The sequence below is a fragment of the Pinus tabuliformis genome, chromosome J (assembly GCF_031772625.1).
Source record: "Pinus tabuliformis cultivar Carrire ecotype Pingquan chromosome J, CPIR1, whole genome shotgun sequence".
Classification (NCBI taxonomy): domain Eukaryota; kingdom Viridiplantae; phylum Streptophyta; class Pinopsida; order Pinales; family Pinaceae; genus Pinus; species Pinus tabuliformis.
In genome coordinates, this window is record NC_142295.1 from 1319798334 (window position 1) to 1319820553 (window position 22220).

A 22220-nucleotide genomic window follows, 5' to 3' on the forward strand; every position below is an offset into this window, starting at 1 on the left:
TTCACATGATAGGTCAGAATGAATGGGCCTCGAGGCCTGTCCTCATATTAATTTATAATATAGTTAAGACAGTAGTGATAGCCCTGGAGCGACGACTCTCAGTTTTGAAAACAAGGATAGATCGCCCCTCCAAGTGGTTAACGATGGAGGATTTCATCATTTTCAAGGGCAATTTTTGTCACTCAACATGCAATTTCACCTTGGGATATAACATACCACAGACTAGTACTTCATTCCTCTACCGGGTGGAGTAAATGCGAAATGTTTGATTGTTGGATGAAGGATAGGTTGCAGGACATAGGTAAAATCAGCAGGAAAATGCGGTTCAAAGGCATTAAATGCAAGGCAATGATAGCTGGGAATGGAAATGGGAACATGCCAGGTTATAAATGGGAAGGGATAAGGATGGAGTTGCTTCAAATTTCAGTGAAATATTGTTTGTTGTTAAGTATGGCCTCTCAAAAGGATGCAAGTGGTGAAAGCTTCGGGTTGGTCCAAGCGGCGGTGTCGTTGGAGGATAGTTTGTCCAAACTGGATAGAGTCAAGGAGCAAATCATGGTGGAAGTGCGATCACACTTTTCTCTGGTAATGCAAGAGGTGGAAGCTTTAAGGGAGGATGTGGAGCGGCTTTGATTGACAGTGGTCAACCTGGCCACCAAAGTCGATAATCTTAATGCAAAGGTGGATGGAATAGAGGTGACGGTTGAAGCGACAGTTGTAGTTGTTCTTAAGGTCTTTGGACCCCAAGACCCTCCTCCCTAAGTAGAACTTCTAAGCGAGTTGTAGGTGTTCTTAAGGTTTTTGGACCCCAAGACCCTCCTCCCTAAGTAGAACTTCTAAGCGAGCCTGAGGAGCAGTTGAATTAAAAGATTCCAATGCAACCAGTGGAGAAAAATGGCAATGCGTCAATAGACAACAAGCATCTAAGAATGTAGCTATCTTTTAGAAACTTTCTTTTTGATAAATGTTATGTAAAACAATATTATATAGTGGCATATTTTGGAGATTATATAAGATAAATCTGGTTAGAGTTATAATTGGGAATAAGCAGGGTAGCAATAGAATCCATTTTGATCATTTTTGGAATACAATAAATGATGACTAGTTCGTGTATGCAAGGATACTGGCCCATCTACCAGATTGATTAATATAAGCTACCCGTTTCTTTTAAAAAAATAATAATAATAACACAATAAAATACCCACTAATACTTGTTGATAAAGTACCAACTTTCTTAGTATCTCTCGTCTATAACTACTACTCGCCGTTTACCAAACCCTAGAGAGAGAGAGAAAAAGGGGACTTGAAGATTATATTAAACGTTCAAAACAGAAATTCTTGAACTTACAAGCTTATGTATAAAAAATGAAAAGGTATAAAAACAAAACCCCAGTGTTAGTAGTATCTTCAATATGCTATCTACATATCTACATGAATACATAGATTTTTTAGAATCTACATTTTATATATTAGTTCTTCTATGTTAGTTCTTACATGTGTCAAAATAATAACACAATAAAATACCCATTGGTACTTCTTGATAAAGTACCAACTTTCCAAGTATCTCCCGTCTATAACTACCATTCACCATCCACCAAAGCCCAGGTATAGAGAGAGAGATGACAAAAACATGTTAGCTGTTCAAAACATAAATTCTTGAACTTACAAGCTGAGCTACACTTAATACCATCACAATTAGAGACTACTTCGATATATGCATGCATTGTTAGAAACAGGTATAGTTCATTATCTATTTAGAAGCCATCAAAAGTATATTTTCTGATACTAAGTCATCTTACTGATAACTTTGACCACCCTGACAGACACATCTCAATATTCACGGGCAAGATTAATAACTCAGTAATTTGCACAGGACAAATATTTCAGTATCACTTGAAATAAACGTGTGATTCACAAGGTCTTCCTCTCTTGCCTTTTTCATAAGTAAATTAGGAACAAAATGACATTGTGGTCATTAACAGTACGATCCACAAGTAAGATCAATTGAGTATATATTCAAGATGCAAATATTTTATTAGATACCACTCATTAAAGTTATCAGTGATTCACAAAGAGACCTCCTGACCTCTCTCAAAAGTGGGTGGCAACACAAGACTAGTGCAGTATTCCTCAATGAAACTACCATCCTAACTGGATGCCATAATCTTCTGTTATATATTACCAAAATTTATGAGATGATTGATCCATAAACACTTCCAGAACACATAGTCATCCAAAGGAACCTTTGCTTGAATATGGACCTGGTAACAAAGGCCAACAAAATCATCTCTTCTATACAAGAAAAATCACAAGAAACAAAGCATGTAAATGCAAACACCTAATGCTAAATGCTAAATGGTTCTATACAAATTTACACAAGGTGCTATCTCCAAATTCACATGTAAGAAATCCAAATATAAATGTAGAATCCAGGTCAAAGCTTACCACCTTAATTCAGCGTACTTGCTACTCCAATAAATTGCTTAATCTCTCCACCGATAACCACAGTTTGGATTGCAACAAACAAAAAACAAAGCCATGCCTTCCTCTCCTCTAGCTGTAGCCTGCAGAGCACAATTCAATTATGATTGACCTCCATAGTTGACATTTGTTGAAAAATGAGGCAGAACCAAAACACAAATTGCTTGAAATGAAATACGTGGGTGGATGGCAAAGGATAAGCAACACACAAAATAATCTAACAACAAAATAATCAAGAGATCTATTCGTATCCTGCTTTTCTAATTGAGTTTTGTGTGGATCAAGAAGTAGCATTGTTCCATCTTAGCCAAAAATACACACTAGATGATATTAAGGACTTGTCAAGGGACGTTCGAAGTACATGCTTAACTGCCTTGAATACATATGCTCCAAGGTTGGTGAAGTAGTGATAGCTAAGATCTAAAAGATTTTCTTAGCAAGATTAACATGAAGGCATACTGCTCAACTTTCAAATGGAGTCCTAGGGGAGCTTCAATGCATTCAGATCATTAAAACATTAAAATTTTGAAATGAATTACCAAATTCAAGAAAAATTTGAATAAATCACTAGAAATAGTGTCTTTACTCTCCAGCTTTCTCTAGCATTGCCAACCACGCCTGCATAAAGACAGTCAGCATCATGCAGTGCTGAGATTCATGTCCATCTTCCAATGGCCCGCTTGATAATTATCTTTTGGGTTAATCCATTCTACAATGTTCCCTAATTACACAGCGTCAAAATTCATATTTTGAACTTAATGACCTCGTCTGCATTATCTGCTAGCTATATTATACCAACAATAAATATGGGTCATATAGATGCCTGTTAGTGCGAAGCATTGCTACTGCAATCAGTAAATGTGCATCACCAGTTTGGTTTCTGATTATCATTGCAGAACATTTTCAGAAGACATACAAAAAGGTAAACAAAACAACCTTTTAATTTGGATTTGGCAATGAAGAAAGGAAATCTTTAGACTCATCGATATTGCCAAATCCAAGGGAGGGAAAAATATCAATCAAAAATCATATCACAAAATTCTTAGGTTACAGTTGTAGACCCTAACCCTCCATTACTTAATATTATCAGTAAACGGAGTGCAAAATCCTTTCTTGCCATCTATGACATCCTTTACTTGTCGTATATCATTTATGACTTTGAATATTTGTGATTGAATTTTCATGACATTTCACAACAAAGAGATCCATACAGCGCTTGCAACTCCATGCGTCAATCTTCCTAGACTGCATTTTCATGATAAAAAAACTAATTCTCTTTGCCTGTTCCATAGGCTACTAAGGCTTGTTGTAGGTGTGTTTCACAAATGTCATTACATGCTCATTTGATATTAAGCTGATGAACTCTATTTCTTATTCAGTTTCGGTGCTAATGTACAATACCATGTTCATTTTGACAAGCTTTACCAATTCTTTGTAAAAGGACTAATTGTTGAATTTTGTAGCTATGGTCGTCTTCATAATCAAGTTTTATCCCTCCAAATATACAAGAAATGATAAATATATATGTGGATTCCACGTCCGCTTCAAGCCAAGAAAAAAATAAATTTTGAATTTTTGCCTCCAAATGTAAGGTCGGCTTCAAGTTGGCCCCAGTGAAGGGGCACATCCATTCAGCTCATTCAACGCAATAAAGACCAGGACAATTTTCTGCTACAGATAATTACTTCCAATGATCTTATTCTTACTTTAGCACATTCCAAATCATTAAGCAATTATACTTCAGAAAATTTCAACCATAAATACAATAGAGCAGTAGAGATCACAGTAGAATAAGCATGCACAAGAGACAAAAAAAATTTACCCTAGGAAAACCCAACCTCGGGAAAAACCCAGCAATCTTTTCTTAGGAGAAATTGTTCAACTCAACAAATGTATAATTTGAACATCCCAGTCAAACTTGATCAAACTGACCAAACATATCTGATAGGTCAAACTTGGTCAAAAGAGAGAATTTTAGTCTTCTACAACAACTAGTCAACTTTTGTCAAATAGGCCGAATTACAGCCCCTGCAACTTCTAGTCAACTTTAGTAAAACAAGTTGAAATTCGGCCAATGCAACTGCTTCAGAAATTTCGGTCAACTGTCCCAGAATTTCAGTCAACGATATCAATCAAACTACGGTCAAACAAAGCAGGAGAAAGTTCAATCAATGCAAGTCAAGCAGCCTAGACAAGCCTCAATCAACGTTGGTCAAAGCCAGTCAAACTTCTGGTCAAATTTTCTGATCTTGTCTCTCTTCTCCTTCGCACATGTGGATAGAAAATAGAAGAAGAGATGATCCAAATTGCTTACCAAATGTGAGACGTTAAATGTCAATATATATAGGTCAAATTAGGACGGTTTTGACCAAGAGTCAAACCCATTCGTATGGTGGGGTTGATCTATCCTCTTGGAGCTAACATGAACTCAAAAAAAATAATATTTTCTTTCTTTTGAATATCGACCGCAACTATAAAAACTCAACACCCTTCAAGTACTCTTTGCGCATCCCTGCTCCCTTTGAAAGGAATGCCCAACATGTTGTTGAAGGATCACATATACTACTAGCATATATCAGTCACATGGATTTCCACACTAAGGCTTTTGGTCCCAAAATGGCCTTCTCTTACAGGCACTTCTTATAACGGTATGATGGTCTCTTTGTATGCCTCAACTACATTTGATGAAATTTGACATGATGACCTCAAGGCTCTACTTAGTCAATTATTAGTTTGTACTATCCCACTGCTTGTGAGTTGAGTCAAGTCACCACATCTCATCAATGAATAGGACTTGTAAAGTGTGCCATCTTCAAGAGATCAAGACTAAAGAGCACTTTATCTTCATATGATCATGTATTATCGAATACAAGGAAGATATCATTACATGCTTTGTGATTCTACAAGCTCTCACCACCCCTTTTCGTTATCCTAATAAGAGATGTCTAATCGTCTACATATAAGAGGTGGTCACTCACAATGAAAGATCTTATTGGTACAATTTAGACCCTCCATTGTTGAAATATGTAACTAGGTTCGGTCTTCATAAATATGAAATGTACTCTTGATTCTTGTATATTGTAAAAAAGAAAAATTATTATTGTTATTTTTGTAGCATGGGTTTCACGCTCAAGGTCATTTAATTTAGAGGTCAAGTACCCAAGTACCCATTGAGTGCCTCTAGGGTTTGTCATAGAGTCAAGAAGTCAATAGACTCATTGTCATATGAAGAAGACCCCATTGGGCATATTGTAACATGTCAAAATAATTATTTTTGTATTTAAAGTGTCAAAATACCCCTCCAAGACCAAGTCAGTCTGGCAGCTAAGAAGTCGGCCTCATTAGGGCATGTCGTCCTCCTTGGAAGCCTATATATAGGAGAGAACTCGACCTCCTATGGACACTCACTCATTCCTCATCATCCAAGCGAAGAAGAGGCAGAAGAAAGGCAAGCGAAGAAGGATAGAAGGAAGAAGGACGAAGTTTGTGGGTCAATTCTCTCTCTCTCTCATACATGCAAAGATAAGACTAGGGTTTTGTCGTTGCAAGGTTGAAGTTGTCAGTTGCAAAAAGAAGGTTAAAAAAAGAATTTTTAGGTCACCTACTAGCCCAGAAGGAGAAGCAACCCAAGCGAAGGAGCAAAGAAGCCTTGGATGCCATAATTTCGCTCACACGTGTGAAAGTAGCAACTATTGCAGCGGCCGAAAATTTTAGACCTACAATGGAGGCCAAAATTTTGTAGCTTGGTGTCGAAATTGTGCAGCTGGAAGAGATTTGACTGGGTTTGACTTGGATAAAAGAAGCATATCATCAAGAAGGTCTGGCTTGGTCTTGGAAGCGTATTGGTTTTGGTATGGAGGTCTTGGAATTCGTCATTTGAAGAATATATAAGAAGAGATTTGTGGGTTTTCCTCTCAAGAGGAGAGATTTTGGCCCCGGCTTGCAGCCTACATCCTTTGTTCTTGTGTACTATTGTTCTTCTTGTTTTTGGTAGTTGTTTGATGATAAGAACAACATAATAATAAGTGAAGAAGCTAATAATCAATAATAGGTGAAAATACATCACAAGCAGTTATCAAGTATAAGAGAAATCATCCTAATAGTAGCCCTATTGATTTCTCAACATGGTATCAGAGCTAAGGTTGACAAAGGGCATGATGAAGATCACTACATCTTTGAAGAAGTCTTTGAAGCAATTTTCTATGATAGCAATTCATCTCAAGCAAGGCATCAAACCATTCTATAATCTTCTATTATCTATCAAAAATGATATGACCAAGACTTCTACTTCAGAGGACAAAGGGCTATTCTCAGCACTTAAAGGTACGTTTGAAGATGAAAATATATCGGTAATTGACAGTGGATCATCCAAACATATGACAGGTGAGCACAAACAACTAAAGACCTTATCAAGAGGAAAATCATCCTACTCTATTGAACTTGGAGGCAAGAAGAGCTATATTGCAAGAGGAATTGGATCAACTTCGCTAGAGCTGGAAAATGGAGGAAACATACATCTCAACAACTTTCTATTTGTACCAGGATTGCAATAGAATTTACTTTCTATATCATGTCTAGAAGATAAGGGAGATAGAGTCCCTTTATAGATGGAAAATTTATGGTATGGGATAAAGGCTCTAGCATCAACAATGCAAAAATAATTGGGATTCGTGAAGGAAGACTCTACAAGTTACTTACACCTCTCTCTCAAGCCTTGGTTCACATTGAAGTCAACCAATGTGATCTTTGGCATAGAAGGTTTGGAAACCTTCATTACAAAATCTTACCAACTCTAAACACAATGGTAAATAGCATCCCTGAACTTAAGAAGGATCATGAAGGAGTTTGCAAGGGATGTGCATTAGGTAAAAATGTTAAGAAACCATTTGGAAGCAGTGCTTCAAGATCAAAATAAATCCTGGATCTCATTCACTCTGATGTCTGTGGTCCTATGTCTACAAAGTCTCTTGGAGGTCATCTATACTATGTAACTTTCATTGATGACCACTCTAAGAAAACTTGGATCTATTTGCTGAAGTCCAAGGATGAAATGTTTGAAAATTTTCAAGAATTCAAAGTAGAATTAGAAAATCTTAAAGAAAGAAGCATAAAAGTACTAAGATCTAACAATGGAGGAGAATACACATCAAAGGAGCTCATAGCTTTCTGTACGAAGGTCGGAATTAAGAGGGAGCTGATAATTCCATATAATCAAGAGCAAAATGGAGTAGCAGAACAAAAGAATCACTCGATGGAAGAAAGTGTTAGAGCTATGTTACATGATCAAGGCTTGACTAAATTTTTGTGGGGTGAAGCATCCAAAATCATTGTCTCCATTCAAAATCGAAGTCCTCACACAGATCACTAGACAACATGACTCCTGAAGAAGCATTCACGGGGAAGAAACCATGCATAGACCATCTCTGGATATTTGGGTGTCTTGTCTACATTCACATTCCAAAAGATAAAAGAAAGAAGTTGGATCCTACAAGCATGAAGGTATATTTGTTGGTTACAGTAGCACTTCAAAGGCATATAGGATCTACATAAAGGAATGGAACCGAAATAAAGTAAGCCTAGATGTTATATTTGATGAAAGTGTTGGATATAAGAAATCTAAAGATCTCTTGATTGACTCTGATGATGAAGAACTACCAATATTTGAAGAATGTTGTAGGGAGGAAGAGGATTCCAATCATGAAGAAGAAGGTCCCAGTGAACCTATGTAACAAGTCATCATTCCTAAAAATAGAAAGAGACCTACTTGGTTGAAATCTACTTTTCAAGATGCGGAAGGAGATGCAGCAGCCAAGGGTACATTCAGGGAAAGTAAGAAGCCTAAAAGATATTCAATGTATGCAGCTTATATGACAAATTTGATTGAAGCAAAACCATCCACCTTTGAATATGTGTCTATCATAAATAATGGAAAGATCATATGAATGAAGAATATCAATCAATAATGAAAATGGAGTTTGGGAAATCGTTCTTAGGCCGAAAGACAAATTTGTGGTGACTTCCAAGTGGCTCTACAAGATTAAACATGCAGCAGATGGAAGTATTGATAAATATAAAGCAAGATTTGTGACTAGGGGATTCTCCCAACAAGAAGGCATTGATTATGGAAAGAAATTTGCACCTATAGCTAGATACATAACTATACGATCGTTGGTCTTTTTGGCAGCATCGATGGGATGGAACATCCATCAAATGGATGTCAAGACAACATTTCTGAATGGTACTATCGATGAAGAAGTCTATATAGAACAACCCTTGCGATTTGAAGTGAATGATAGAGAGACTCACGTTTGTAGGCCAAAAAAAGCACTTTATGGCCTTAAGAAAAGGGCTTGGTATGCAAGGATGGACACATATCTACAAAGATTGGGCTTCTTGAAGAGTTTTGTTGATCCAAATCTCTATATCAAGGTAGTGAAGGATGAACCCGTAATCATTCTTCTATATGTGGATGATCTTCTCATAACAAGTGTGGAAGGTCGTATTCAAGAGTGCAAGAAGCAATTGATAGCAAAATTCGATATGAAGGATCTAGGGTTGATGCACTATTACTTGGGGTTGGAAGTTTGGCAAGGACCTGGTGAGATATACCTAGGTTAAGGAAAATATGTGATTAAGATGTTGCAGAGGTTTGGCATGATGGATTGCAAACCTATGACAACCCCCATGATCACAAAATTGAAGAGGCTAAGTTCTCATTCAAGCCCCATGGATACTACAAGGTATAGATAATTGGTTGGCTCTCTGATGTATCTGGTGAACACTCAACCAAACATTTTTTTTGCACTGAACATTCTCAGTCAGTTTCAAATAGAACCCCAAGTATGACCATTGGATAGAAGCCAAGCATATACTGAGATATCTGCAAGGAACAATCCATTATTGCCTTAAGTAAGATAGGAATAATGATGTCCAATTCTCTAGATATACCGATTCTGATTGGGGATGCAGTGAGGCAAATGGAAGAAGCACTACTAGTGGATGTTTTAGCTTAGGGTCCTCTATGATATCATGGATGAGTAGAAAGTAAGAGCCAATTGCTTTGAGTAGCGTTGAAGCTTAATACATTGCAGCATGTGAAGTTAGTAGAGAAGTTGTCTAGTTGAGGAAGTTGTTGTTCGACCTGTTTGAAGCAGTGTTGCACACATCGCGATAAAATCGCGATTAAATCGTAAAATCGCGATTTTTTAATTTCGCCGATTCAAAGCGCGATTTTTATCGAAAAAATCGCCCCCTTTTTTTATAGCGATTTTTATCGAAAAAATCGCGATTTTTTCGATAAAATCGCGAGGGCGCGCGGCAGCGGGGTTTTATATGGAAAAAACGATTTTTTTTTAATTCATTCAGCAGTCCTCCGCGGAGGAGAAGGAGAAGAAGAGAGGGAGAGGGTTGCCGTCGGTTGTGGGAGCGAATCGAAGCGATTTTAGGAGGAATCCAAGCCAAGATCGCCAATTTGTCCATAAACCAGGTATGTAGATTAATTTTTTTTTGTTTTGGTTCTATAAAAACTTTGTTTTTCATTGTTTTTAAAGAATTTTTGGAAGTTTTTCATTGATTTGGGATGGGTTATTTGTTATGACTATGAGAACCAATTTTTGATTTTTATTTTCTCATTTTCTTTAAACATTGTTTATTTTTTTTGATTTTTCATTGTTTTTTGGCATTTGGTTGGGTAACTTGGGTTTAGAAATTGGGATTTTGGAAATAATTAGCTTGTAATTTTGCAAATGCTAAATTGTAATTTGTATTTACTATTATCATTTATGTAATCCTAAATTCCTATTTCCTAATCCTTATTTTTCCATAGGTTTGCAAATTCAAAATTCAAAAACAAACATGCCAAGGAAATTGGATCCTTTCTGGGAATATGGTGACCCTAAAACTCCGAATGATAGACAAAACTTGTATTGCAAGTTGTGTGGAAAGGAAATATTCGGGGGGGTGTACAGGTTGAAGTTCCACCTTGCACAAATCCCTGGACGTGATGTGGGGCCCTGTCTAAAGACAAATGCTGAAATTATCCAAAAAGCCATGAGAGCATTGGGAGAATTAGAGCACACTAGAGACGCCAAAGAAGAACTCAAAAGGCAACTAAAAAGGTCAGTTGAAGGAAGTGGGCCAAGTGGCACAGGTTCTACTGCAGCGTCAGTCAATCCGGTAGCTGCATCATCATATTTTGTTCCTCGAACCACACCTGGTTCACAACCAACTATTGGTTCAATGCTAAAAAGAACTGAAAAAGAAAAAGCTGACAAGTTGATGACAAAATTTCTCCTCTGGAGTGATATTCCTTTCAGCATTATAAGGAATAATCCATTTTTCCAACCTACTCTTGATGCTATTGCCAGTGTTGGCCCGGGGTACAAACTCCCTTCTCTTCATGATTTCAGAGGCCGGCTTCTTCAAGATGAAAAGCGTGACTGCACCCAAAGATTGGAGGATTTTAGGGCATCATGGGCACAAACAGGATGCACTGTTATGTCAGATGGTTGGACTGACCAAAAGGGGAGAACCCTTATAAACTTCTTGGTTAGTTGTCCCTTGGGGACTATGTTTATCAAATCTGTTGATGCAACTCATCAAATCAAAGATGCAAAAACTTTATGTGATTTGCTGGATGTGTTTATTTTGGAAGTGGGTGCAGAAAATGTTGTCCAAGTCATAACGGACAATGCTGCAAATTATGTTGCTGCTGGTAGAATGCTTATGGACAGGCATCCTACTTTATTTTGGACACCTTGTGCTGCCCATTGTATTGATTTGATGTTAGAGGACATTGGGAAAATTCCCTTTGTCAAAGAGGTTGTTGACTCATCAAAAAGCATCACAAAATTTATTTACAATCACACATCTGTGCTTAGCTTGATGAGAAAATGCACCAACAACAAAGAGTTGGTGCGCCCCGCCATTACACGGTTTGCGACGAGTTTCATATCTCTTCAATCCCTCTTGAATTCTATGTGGGATTTGAAGAGAATGTTTCTTTCAGAGGAGTGGCGTGCTTCGTCAATGAGCCGCAAACCAGAAGGAGAGGCCGTCTGCAGACTAGTTTCATACCAGGAGGACTTCTGGGCGGGAGTGCAGGAGGTGTGCGCTGTTACAGAACCTTTGGTAAAGGTTCTTCGGTTGGTTGATGGTGAGAAGCCCGCAATGGGCTATTTGTATGAAGCCATGGATAGGGCCAAAGAAGCCATTCGGTCCTACTATGATGACAAGGGAGATGATGGGTTCCAGAGACAACTCCTTCTATGGAACGTCATTGATGAGCGATGGAACAACACACTCCATCGTCCCATTCATGCTGCTGGCCTTTTCCTGAACCCTGCATTTTCTTATGCATGTGGGTTTAATTTTGATGTTGAGGTCGTGGAAGGATTATTAACCTGTGTCCAGAAGATGGTGAGAACTTCAGAAGAACGTATGGAGGTCTCTAGACAAATTGAGCAATATAAGTTGTCAGCTGGCACATTTGGCTTTGAGATGGCTGTCATTGATAGGACGGTTAAAATGCCAGGTATTTTTTAGTTTGTAGTATGTACTTTGTAACTTTGTTTCAAATTTCATTGTTTCTTCAAATTCCATTTTTTTCTTATGTTTATTTAAAATTTTCTTTGTAATTTTGTTGTAGACGCATGGTGGAAGATGTATGGTGGCAGAGTACCCCTTTTGCAAAATCTTGCCGTGCGGATCCTCAGCCAAACATGCAGCTCCTCGGGATGTGAGCGCAATTGGAGTGTATTTGAAAAAATACACAACAAGAAGCGCAATAGGTTAACACTTAAACATTTAAAATATTGCAAATTTCCAAATAAATTTTTGAATTCATTAAAGTTTTAAACAATATTTTTTTTATAATATTAATTATTAATTTATTATTTCATGAACTTTGTACAGGTTGGAGTCCCATAGACTTAATGACATGGTCTATGTCTACTACAATCTTCGATTGTGGGTGAAACAACTAGAGAAGACACCTGATACGGAAGCCATCTCATTGGATGGGATTGACACCACTGCTGAATGGAGGGTTGAGACCGAGAGGCCTCTCATGGATCCCACTGAGGATTGGTTAGTGCAGGATGAGGGGGAGGAGGAGGGGGAGGAGGAGGAGGAGGAGGAGCAGGAGCAGGAGCAGGAGGAGGAGGAGTTGGAGGAGGAGGTGACACCGCCTACCCGGGCTACCCGGGCTACCACTACCACCAGTAGAGGACGTGGTCTCCGTCCACCTCAGCCTCCTGTAGCTGCTACTACTAGTTCTTCAGCTTCTAGAGCACGTCAGACTCCACTGCCATTTCCACCACCACAGGCACCAGCTTCTACATCTAGAGGGAAAGAGAAAGTTGTGCCATTTTCTCGCAAGAGGGGCAGAGGAAATCAATAGGATTAGACTTTCATTTTATTGTATATGACATTATGACATGATGAGATACATTATCATATTTTTTGTTGATATTTTGAGGCTGAGTTGGACTTGGGACTCAGGACTTACTATTCAGGACATGATTCAATGTGATGTGTGATTTTAGCGCTAGAAATGATATTAAACATCTTATATATTAGTTTTTTTATCATATTTATGTGTCAATGTATTTATTTTATGTTGTAGATGGTTTAGATATTAAAAAAATTGAAAAAATTTGAAAAAAAATGAATATTTTTGTGCCAAACGATTTTTTCCCGCTTTTTTCCGATTTTTTCCCGATTTTAATGATTTTTTCCGCTTTTTTCCCGGCGCCGATTAAATCCCGATCGCGATGTGTGCAACACTGGTTTGAAGGACCAATGGACCCTACAATTATACATTGTGATAACACCAATTGCATAAGGTTGTTTGAAGACCTAGTATTCCATGGAAAGACAAAGCACATAAATAACAAGTATCATTACATACGAAAGTTGGTGCAAGATGGAGTGTTGTAGCTACAGTATATCTCCACCGATGAGCAAGTAGTTGACATTTTGACAAAATCTCTTCCTAATAAGAAGCTTGTGTATTTGAGAGACAAGCTTGGATTGGTTGATATCTCCTCCCTAGTTGAGAGGGAGAGATAGACACATCGTTCTTGTCTTCACTTTGTGAAGAAAGAATGGAGGATTGGGTAAGCATCTGGTTTCTGATACTCTTTGAGGATGAGGTAGGGCATCCAATAGGTAAGAGTAGTCAAAGAGGAAATTCCTTGAGGATGTGTTATTCCAAGACAAGAATTGTCCTAAAAGGACATACCCTGTGAACACCCGAGTGGGGTATGTGCCTTGAGAGACAATGATGATGGTGTCTATCAGTGATTTGTCTCGCCAGCATTGTGCTCTGATCTTGTGGAGAGATAGAGCGATTAGTCAAGGCCTTGCTATGTGACAATGTTGGTTGGTATGATGAGATGCAATGAGATAAGCTGAAATAATAGCTTATAAGATGGCTTACCAATCTAACTCTTCTTATGAGATCTCTTCAATTTGAGAATGTCCATGTACCATTATGAATACTCTTGATTCTTTTATATTGTAAAAATAAAGAAAAAATATTATTTTTATTTTTGTAGCATGGATTTCATGCTCAAGGTCATTTTATTTAGAGGTCAAGCACCCATTGGGTGCCTCTAGTGCAGTGTTGCACACATCGCGATCGGGATTTAATCGGCGCCGGGAAAAAAGCGGAAAAAATCGTTAAAATCGGGAAAAAATCGGAAAAAAAGCGGGAAAAAATCGTTTGGCACAAAAATATTCATTTTTTTTCAATTTTTTTAATATCTAAACCATCTACAACATAAAATAAATACATTGACACATAAATATGATAAAAAAACTAATATATAAGATGTTTAATATCATTTCTAGCGCTAAAATCACACATAACATTGAATCATGTCCTGAATAGTAAGTCCTGAGTCCCAAGTCCAACTCAGCCTCAAAATATCAACAAAAAATATGATAATGTATCTCATCATGTCATAATGTCATATACAATAAAATGAAAGTCTAATCCTATTGATTTCCTCTGCCCCTCTTGCGAGAAAATGGCACAACTTTCTCTTTCCCTCTAGATGTAGAAGCTGGTGCCTGTGGTGGTGGAAATGGCAGTGGAGTCTGACGTGCTCTAGAAGCTGAAGAACTAGTAGTAGCAGCTACAGGAGGCTGAGGTGGACGGAGACCACGTCCTCTACTGGTGGTAGTGGTAGCCCGGGTAGCCCGGGTAGGCAGTGTCACCTCCTCCTCCTGCTCCTCCAACTCCTCCTCCTCCTGCTCCTGCTCCTGCTCCTGCTCCTCCTCCTCCTCCCCCTCATCCTGCACTAACCAATCCTCAGTGGGATCCATGAGAGGCCTCTCGGTCTCAACCCTCCATTCAGCAGTGGTGTCAATCCCATCCAATGAGATGGCTTCCGTATCAGGTGTCTTCTCTAGTTGTTTCACCCACAATCGAAGATTGTAGTAGACATAGACCATGTCATTAAGTCTATGGGACTCCAACCTGTACAAAGTTCATGAAATAATAAATTAATAATTAATATTATAAAAAAAATATTGTTTAAAACTTTAATGAATTCAAAAATTTATTTGGAAATTTGCAATATTTTAAATGTTTAAGTGTTAACCTATTGCGCTTCTTGTTGTGTATTTTTTCAAATACACTCCAATTGCGCTCACATCCCGAGGAGCTGCATGTTTGGCTGAGGATCCGCACGGCAAGATTTTGCAAAAGGGGTACTCTGCCACCATACATCTTCCACCATGCGTCTACAACAAAATTACAAAGAAAATTTTAAATAAACATAAGAAAAAAATGGAATTTGAAGAAACAATGAAATTTGAAACAAAGTTACAAAGTACATACTACAAACTAAAAAATACCTGGCATTTTAACCGTCCTATCAATGACAGCCATCTCAAAGCCAAATGTGCCAGCTGACAACTTATATTGCTCAATTTGTCTAGAGACCTCCATACGTTCTTCTGAAGTTCTCACCATCTTCTGGACACAGGTTAATAATCCTTCCACGACCTCAACATCAAAATTAAACCCACATGCATAAGAAAATGCAGGGTTCAGGAAAAGGCCAGCAGCATGAATGGGACGATGGAGTGTGTTGTTCCATCGCTCATCAATGACGTTCCATAGAAGGAGTTGTCTCTGGAACCCATCATCTCCCTTGTCATCATAGTAGGACTGAATGGCTTCTTTGGCCCTATCCATGGCTTCATACAAATAGCCCATTGCGGGCTTCTCACCATCAACCAACCGAAGAACCTTTACCAAAGGTTCTGTAACAGCGCACACCTCCTGCACTCCCGCCCAGAAGTCCTCCTGGTATGAAACTAGTCTGCAGACGGCCTCTCCTTCTGGTTTGCGGCTCATTGACGAAGCACGCCACTCCTCTGAAAGAAACATTCTCTTCAAATCCCACATAGAATTCAAGAGGGATTGAAGAGATATGAAACTCGTCGCAAACCGTGTAATGGCGGGGCGCACCAACTCTTTGTTGTTGGTGCATTTTCTCATCAAGCTAAGCACAGATGTGTGATTGTAAATAAATTTTGTGATGCTTTTTGATGAGTAAACAACCTCTTTGACAAAGGGAATTTTCCCAATGTCCTCTAACATCAAATCAATACAATGGGCAGCACAAGGTGTCCAAAATAAAGTAGGATGCCTGTCCATAAGCATTCTACCAGCAGCAACATAATTTGCAGCATTGTCCGTTATGACTTGGACAACATTTTCTGCACCCACCTCCAAAATAAACACATCCAGCAAATCACATAAAGTTTTTGCATCTTTGATTTGATGAGTTGCATCAACAGATTTGATAAACATAGTCCCCAAGGGACAACTAACCAAGAAGTTTATAAGGGTTCTCCCCTTTTGGTCAGTCCAACCATCTGACATAACAGTGCATCCTGTTTGTGCCCATGATGCCCTAAAATCCTCCAATCTTTGGGTGCAGTCACGCTTTTCATCTTGAAGAAGTCGGCCTCTGAAATCATGAAGAGAAGGGAGTTTGTACCCCGGGCCAACACTGGCAATAGCATCAAGAGTAGGTTGGAAAAATGGATTATTCCTTATAATGTTGAAAGGAATATCACTCCAGAGGAGAAATTTTGTCATCAACTTGTCAGCTTTTTCTTTTTCAGTTCTTTTTAGCATTGAACCAATAGTTGGTTGTGAACCAGGTGTGGTTCGAGGAACAAAATATGATGATGCAGCTACCGGATTGACTGACGCTGCAGTAGAACCTGTGCCACTTGGCCCACTTCCTTCAACTGACCTTTTTAGTTGCCTTTTGAGTTCTTCTTTGGCGTCTCTAGTGTGCTCTAATTCTCCCAATGCTCTCATGGCTTTTTGGATAATTTCAGCATTTGTCTTTAGACAGGGCCCCACATCACGTCCAGGGATTTGTGCAAGGTGGAACTTCAACCTGTACACCCCCCCGAATATTTCCTTTCCACACAACTTGCAATACAAGTTTTGTCTATCATTCGGAGTTTTAGGGTCACCATATTCCCAGAAAGGATCCAATTTCCTTGGCATGTTTGTTTTTGAATTTTGAATTTGCAAACCTATGGAAAAATAAGGATTAGGAAATAGGAATTTAGGATTACATAAATGATAATAGTAAATACAAATTACAATTTAGCATTTGCAAAATTACAAGCTAATTATTTCCAAAATCCCAATTTCTAAACCCAAGTTACCCAACCAAATGCCAAAAAACAATGAAAAATCAAAAAAAATAAACAATGTTTAAAGAAAATGAGAAAATAAAAATCAAAAATTGGTTCTCATAGTCATAACAAATAACCCATCCCAAATCAATGAAAAACTTCCAAAAATTCTTTAAAAACAATGAAAAACAAAGTTTTTATAGAACCAAAACAAAAAAAAATTAATCTACATACCTGGTTTATGGACAAATTGGCGATCTTGGCTTGGATTCCTCCTAAAATCGCTTCGATTCGCTCCCACAACCGACGGCAACCCTCTCCCTCTCTTCTTCTCCTTCTCCTCCGCGGCGGACTGCTGAATGAATTAAAAAAAAATCGTTTTTTCCATATAAAACCCCGCTGCCGCGCGCCCTCGCGATTTTAAGTGAAAAAATCGCGATTTTTTCGATAAAAATCGCTATAAAAAAAGGGGGCGATTTTTTCGATAAAAATCGCGCTTTGAATCGGCGAAATTAAAAAATCGCGATTTTACGATTTAATCGCGATTTTATCGCGATGTGTGCAACACTGCTCTAGTGTTTTTCATAGAGTTAAGAATTCAATAGAGTCATTGTCATATGAAGAAGACCCCATTTAGCATATTGTAACATGTTAAAAGAATTATTTTTGTACCTAAGTGTCACAATACCCCTCCAATAACAAGTCGGCCTGGCAACTAAGAAGTCGACCTCATTAGGGCATGTCGTCCTCCTTGGATGGAGGAGAGAACCCAACCTCCTATGGACACTCACTCATTCCTCATTATCCAAGCACAGAAGAGGTAGAAGAAAGGCAAGCAAAATATAGAAGGACAAAGGACGAAGTTTGTGGGTTAATTCTCTATCTCTCTCTCTCTCTCTCACGTGCGAAGATAAGGCTAGGGTTTTGCAGTTGCAAGGTAAATTGTCAAGTTGCAGAAAGAAGGTCAAAGAGAGGACTTCTAGGTCACCTACTAGCCCTAGAAGGAGAAGCAACCCAAGCAAAGGAGCAAAGAAGCCTTGGAATCACTAATTTCACTCACACATGTGAAAGCAGAAACTGTCGCAGGAGCCAAAAATTTCAGACCTACAGTGTAGGCCGAAATTTTGTAGCTGGGGGTCGAAATTGTGCAGCTGGAAGAGATTTGACTCTGTTTGACTTGGATAAAGGAAGCACATCATCAAGAGGGTCTGGCTTGGTCTTGGTCTAGAGGTCTTGGAATTCATCATTTGAAGAATCTATAAGAAGAGAAGAGATTTGTGGGTTTTCCTCTCAAGAGGAGAGGTTTTGGCCCTAGCTTGCAACCTACATCTTGTGTTCTTGTGTACTATTGATCTTCATGTTTTGGTAGTTGTTTGATGATAAGAACAACATAATAATAAGTGAAGAAGCTAATAATCAAGAAAAAGTAAAAATACATCACAAGCAGTTATCAAGTATAAGAGAAATCATCTAATAGTAGCCCTATCAATTTCTCAACATACACCACTAAGTTCATTATTCTTTCTTTAGCGTATCCCTTTTATTGGAGGTGCTAAGCACTATGCAAACTTCCTTGCAATGCATACAGAGGATGTCAACTCTATAGACCTCGCACTTCGTCAATGGATGCCTCACCTCCACGTGGTCACAAGGTTATGCATGCTCCTTACATAATGCTTCCCCCAACTTATATCAAGTGGCTAGAGATTCATCATTGGTTTCTTCTCTTTGACCTTAATGTTAGGGGAACTTCTTCAAATTGTTCTAGTGCTCCTTTCAAGTTCTCCTACAGAAGTTTGCTCAACTTGGGGTACTCCCTAGTAAGGACCTCTACACTCCCCCCTCTTCTTCTATTTCTATCTTCAATATTTAGTGTCCCCTCTCTCTCCAAGGTTTCATTTCACATGTTCTCATGCATTTCTCTTGTGTTGTATATTTTCATCCTTTGGTATTTACAAGTGGTATTTGCATTCCCATTTTCTAATGTTCAACTATTGTATTTTATGGCGTCATTGACCTGCTCTTTGGTCATTCAATTAATAAAATAATCTTATCTTGTAACTGCATAGTGAATTATCTTATCTTATAACTGCATAGTGTCTTTCCTTGTCATTTTTTCAACCTCTTTTTTTTCTATCCTTGGGAAAGAACAAAGCTTCACCATTTCAACTCTTGTTTGTGTTTCCTCTATCCTATAAGGTCGTTCAAAATGTTTCCGTTTTGTCTCGTGGAGCTATAGTTCACCTTTAAGTTTCTTGATCATTCAAAGGAGGTATTGCTTCCCTTTCAACATTGGTTTCTATCTATTTCTGCGTATTTTCCTCGGAAGCTATTCAAATTCACTCCAACATCGTTCCTTTTATCATTAAGGTGCTAAAAATCACACTTCCAAGTTCCAACCCTATCCTCTCATAGACCAACATTCTCTTGACTATGGAAGCTCTCTTTATCTCCAATTTAGTCAGATAATTCTGACTCTGAAATCTTACCATACTTTGTTTCCTATTAAAATCCATTTATTATATCATTATAAATCCTTATTTTTTGGTCATCATTTCTTTAGGGCAACCTTCCATTAGGAAGAAAACCACTGTAATCAATTTCTTTCCATTTGAAACCTACAACACTCAAAACTACCCCTCAATAAATTTGATCTAATTCAAATCAACCAAGACTCTAGCATTTGCAGGAACACAGGAGTTTGGGATTCAGAATTTCCCCAACATATTGTGCATGTCAAAAGATATTTCATCCCGTTCCAATAAAATCTAACACAATCATAAGCCTTGGTAGAGAACTTTCTTGTAAAAACAAAGTTTGCAACACAACTTAATCTTATATTGTGGCACCAGCAAATCTGCTCAACGGATGAGGAGAAACCAGTTTTCCTCCTGCCTTTTTCACAGTCACTGGAATCATGAATCTCATATTAGCCAAGCCTAATTGATTCAGTAAATGCTTGAAACATCGACACCTGGTCAGTTAATATCCTACGCAACATGCTATTGATGTGCGTGGTTTCAATCTTCATGCTGGCGTCCAACCCAGAAATTAATCTGGACATCCTTTAAATGTAATTATAATTAACTTATATATTAGCTTTATATTGCATAACTGCCACTACTCCTTTGCGCACTATAAAATTAATACCACTTCACCTTCCTCTCCTTTCAAATATAATTAACCTTTTATTAAAGACTTCTGTGAAAAGCATTTGTCACCTAAAAATAAAGCAATACCTTATCCACTCAAATACATCAAGGGCTAACTTGATTATAGTAAGTTTCAACCCAAGCTAAGATAGAAGCAAGAGGACAGTTTTAGTGTGGAACAACATCCCCGTCGTGGAATATGCCACTGTATACGAAGCAATAACAAATTTACCCTGTCAAATACACACCATTAAAGCTACGTCGATTATGTTAACCCTGGTTAAGCCAGAAGCAGGACGAGAGTATTAATATGGAACAAAATTCCTGTCATGGGTATGACACTGTAGTAGTAAGACCTGCAATTAGAAAACCATGATGAAAAGAGAAGGATGCTTTAACATCAACCTAGGGGCTGAAATCTATGACAAACAGAAATTCAATCTCTTCGAATTTAGATAGCAACCCAACGGAACATGACTAGAGGATTGGCTACTTGATGTTTCTATAACATGCAATATCTCTGAGCTCTCCGAATAAAAGGGCAAAGAAAGAAGATATGTGATAAACAGGCTGACCTGGAAGAATACAGCCTCCCCATGATTGCACACAGCACATCGCACAGTTTTAGTGCGTGGAAGTGTGGGATCTGAAGCCACGTCCTGTAAAATCTGTGTGCGCTCACCTGCCACATGATGAATCTCATTTATGTACACACAATTGCTTTCTGCAATCTCCTGCACAAAATTCCAATATCATCCGCAGGTCTTGGTTAGTTCATAAAGATGTGAGTCTTCTATCCCACCAAAACTCAAATCCCTAAATACGCGTTAGCCCCTAATGGACTAGCCCATGGCGAATTTGGAGGAATATATAACCCACCCACAGCATCTCCAATGAGATGTTTCTAGAATGTTGTAAACTGGCTAAGTTGCATAATAACACTACAAAGAGGGGAAGAGGCAATCCAAAAAAATCAATACCAACATTTTATTTAATGTCAAACCTGTAAAGTCTGGGTAAGCCACACCATAACCTAAGGTAAAAGCTTGTGTGGTAACTGACCTGATGATCGCAGTTTCGGCAGGCATACAGGAGATTATTCTTTTCTCTGTCTTCCTTTGGATACAATATGTTATTGCTACACAAATACAGTCAGAAGCTGTAAATATAAACAGAAAATACTTCGGTCCATTGCTACATTTCAGCATACGGATCCCAGCTACTGCATGCATTATATGTCTCGTTTAAACAAAATTGAAGAAATATGAGAGTGAACGAGTCAAGTGGGTACCATTCTCTGCAAAACTTCATGGTACTCATGGTTGCTGCTTGTGTATCCCTGTGAAAACCTCTGCAACGTTTTTAAGATAGCCTGGTATTCTTACTCGCTTGCCCTGCCGTGTTGAAATGGTGAGTACTGTGGAAACTCAAAGTTGATATTTGTACACCGAGATAGTTAGAAGCCAACCAGCTATCTAATTTGTAATTGGTTAATTTGGAGGCAGCAGACACGTTGTGTTATTAGGAAATGGCCATTAAATTACCCACAAAATGTATTTTAGCACAATGGCGTTGAAATTACCACAATTTATTTTAGCGGAAATGGCAATGAAATTACCCAAAATATCCCGGTTAATGGAATTTAAGGGTGAGAAAAATCATTTATTATAGTTTTTAATAGAAATTAATGGTGAGAAAATATGATTTTGATAGTTTTTTTTACTACAAGAGAACAAATGAATTTAAATAATAAAAAATTAGTAAAATAATAGAAGTTATAAAAATTAAGTAAAACTATAGAAGATATTAATTACACATCAAAAATTATTTATTTTAGGGGAAATTGTGATGAAATTATTAAAATTTTCTTAAATCATGTTTAAAAAGATTAATAGTTATAACGTAGTATAA

At 38.0% G+C, this 22220-nt stretch overlaps 3 protein-coding genes across 7 annotated transcripts; 1 reads left to right on the forward strand and 2 right to left on the reverse strand.

Moving 5' to 3' along the window:
* Nucleotides 1-1864: 1864 nt before the first annotated feature.
* Nucleotides 1865-21840, reverse strand: LOC149232126 (DNA-directed RNA polymerases II, IV and V subunit 9B-like). 4 transcript variants are annotated; one of them, XM_089376432.1, is made up of 5 exons: nt 21601-21840; nt 21372-21447; nt 20885-21043; nt 2449-2557; nt 1865-2261 (listed from the first exon to the last, which is right to left on the reverse strand). In XM_089376432.1, exons 1-4 carry the CDS (start codon nt 21627-21629, stop codon nt 2450-2452), a joined length of 372 nt encoding a protein of 123 aa, XP_089232558.1. In that variant the 5' UTR covers nt 21630-21840; the 3' UTR covers nt 1865-2261; nt 2449. The 4 variants fall into 4 exon arrangements, with proteins under 4 accessions (XP_089232558.1, XP_089232557.1, XP_089232560.1 ...); XM_089376431.1 differs by having other exon boundaries at nt 2446-2557; nt 21601-21839; XM_089376434.1 differs by having other exon boundaries at nt 2449-2564; nt 21601-21824.
* On the forward strand, nt 12141-12990 carry LOC149232127 (uncharacterized). The gene is made up of 2 exons (XM_089376429.1): nt 12141-12269; nt 12394-12990. Exons 1-2 carry the CDS (start codon nt 12142-12144, stop codon nt 12878-12880), a joined length of 615 nt encoding a protein of 204 aa, XP_089232555.1. The 5' UTR covers nt 12141; the 3' UTR covers nt 12881-12990.
* On the reverse strand, nt 14193-16032 carry LOC149232128 (uncharacterized). Of its 2 annotated transcripts, none has more exons than XM_089376430.1 (2): nt 15090-16032; nt 14193-14965 (listed from the first exon to the last, which is right to left on the reverse strand). In XM_089376430.1, the coding sequence occupies exons 1-2, from the start codon at nt 15215-15217 to the stop codon at nt 14482-14484; spliced, it is 612 nt and encodes a 203-aa protein (XP_089232556.1). In that variant the 5' UTR covers nt 15218-16032; the 3' UTR covers nt 14193-14481. Both variants share the same exon structure in this region; 1 of them encodes a protein (XP_089232556.1).
* Nucleotides 21841-22220: the final 380 nt, after the last annotated feature.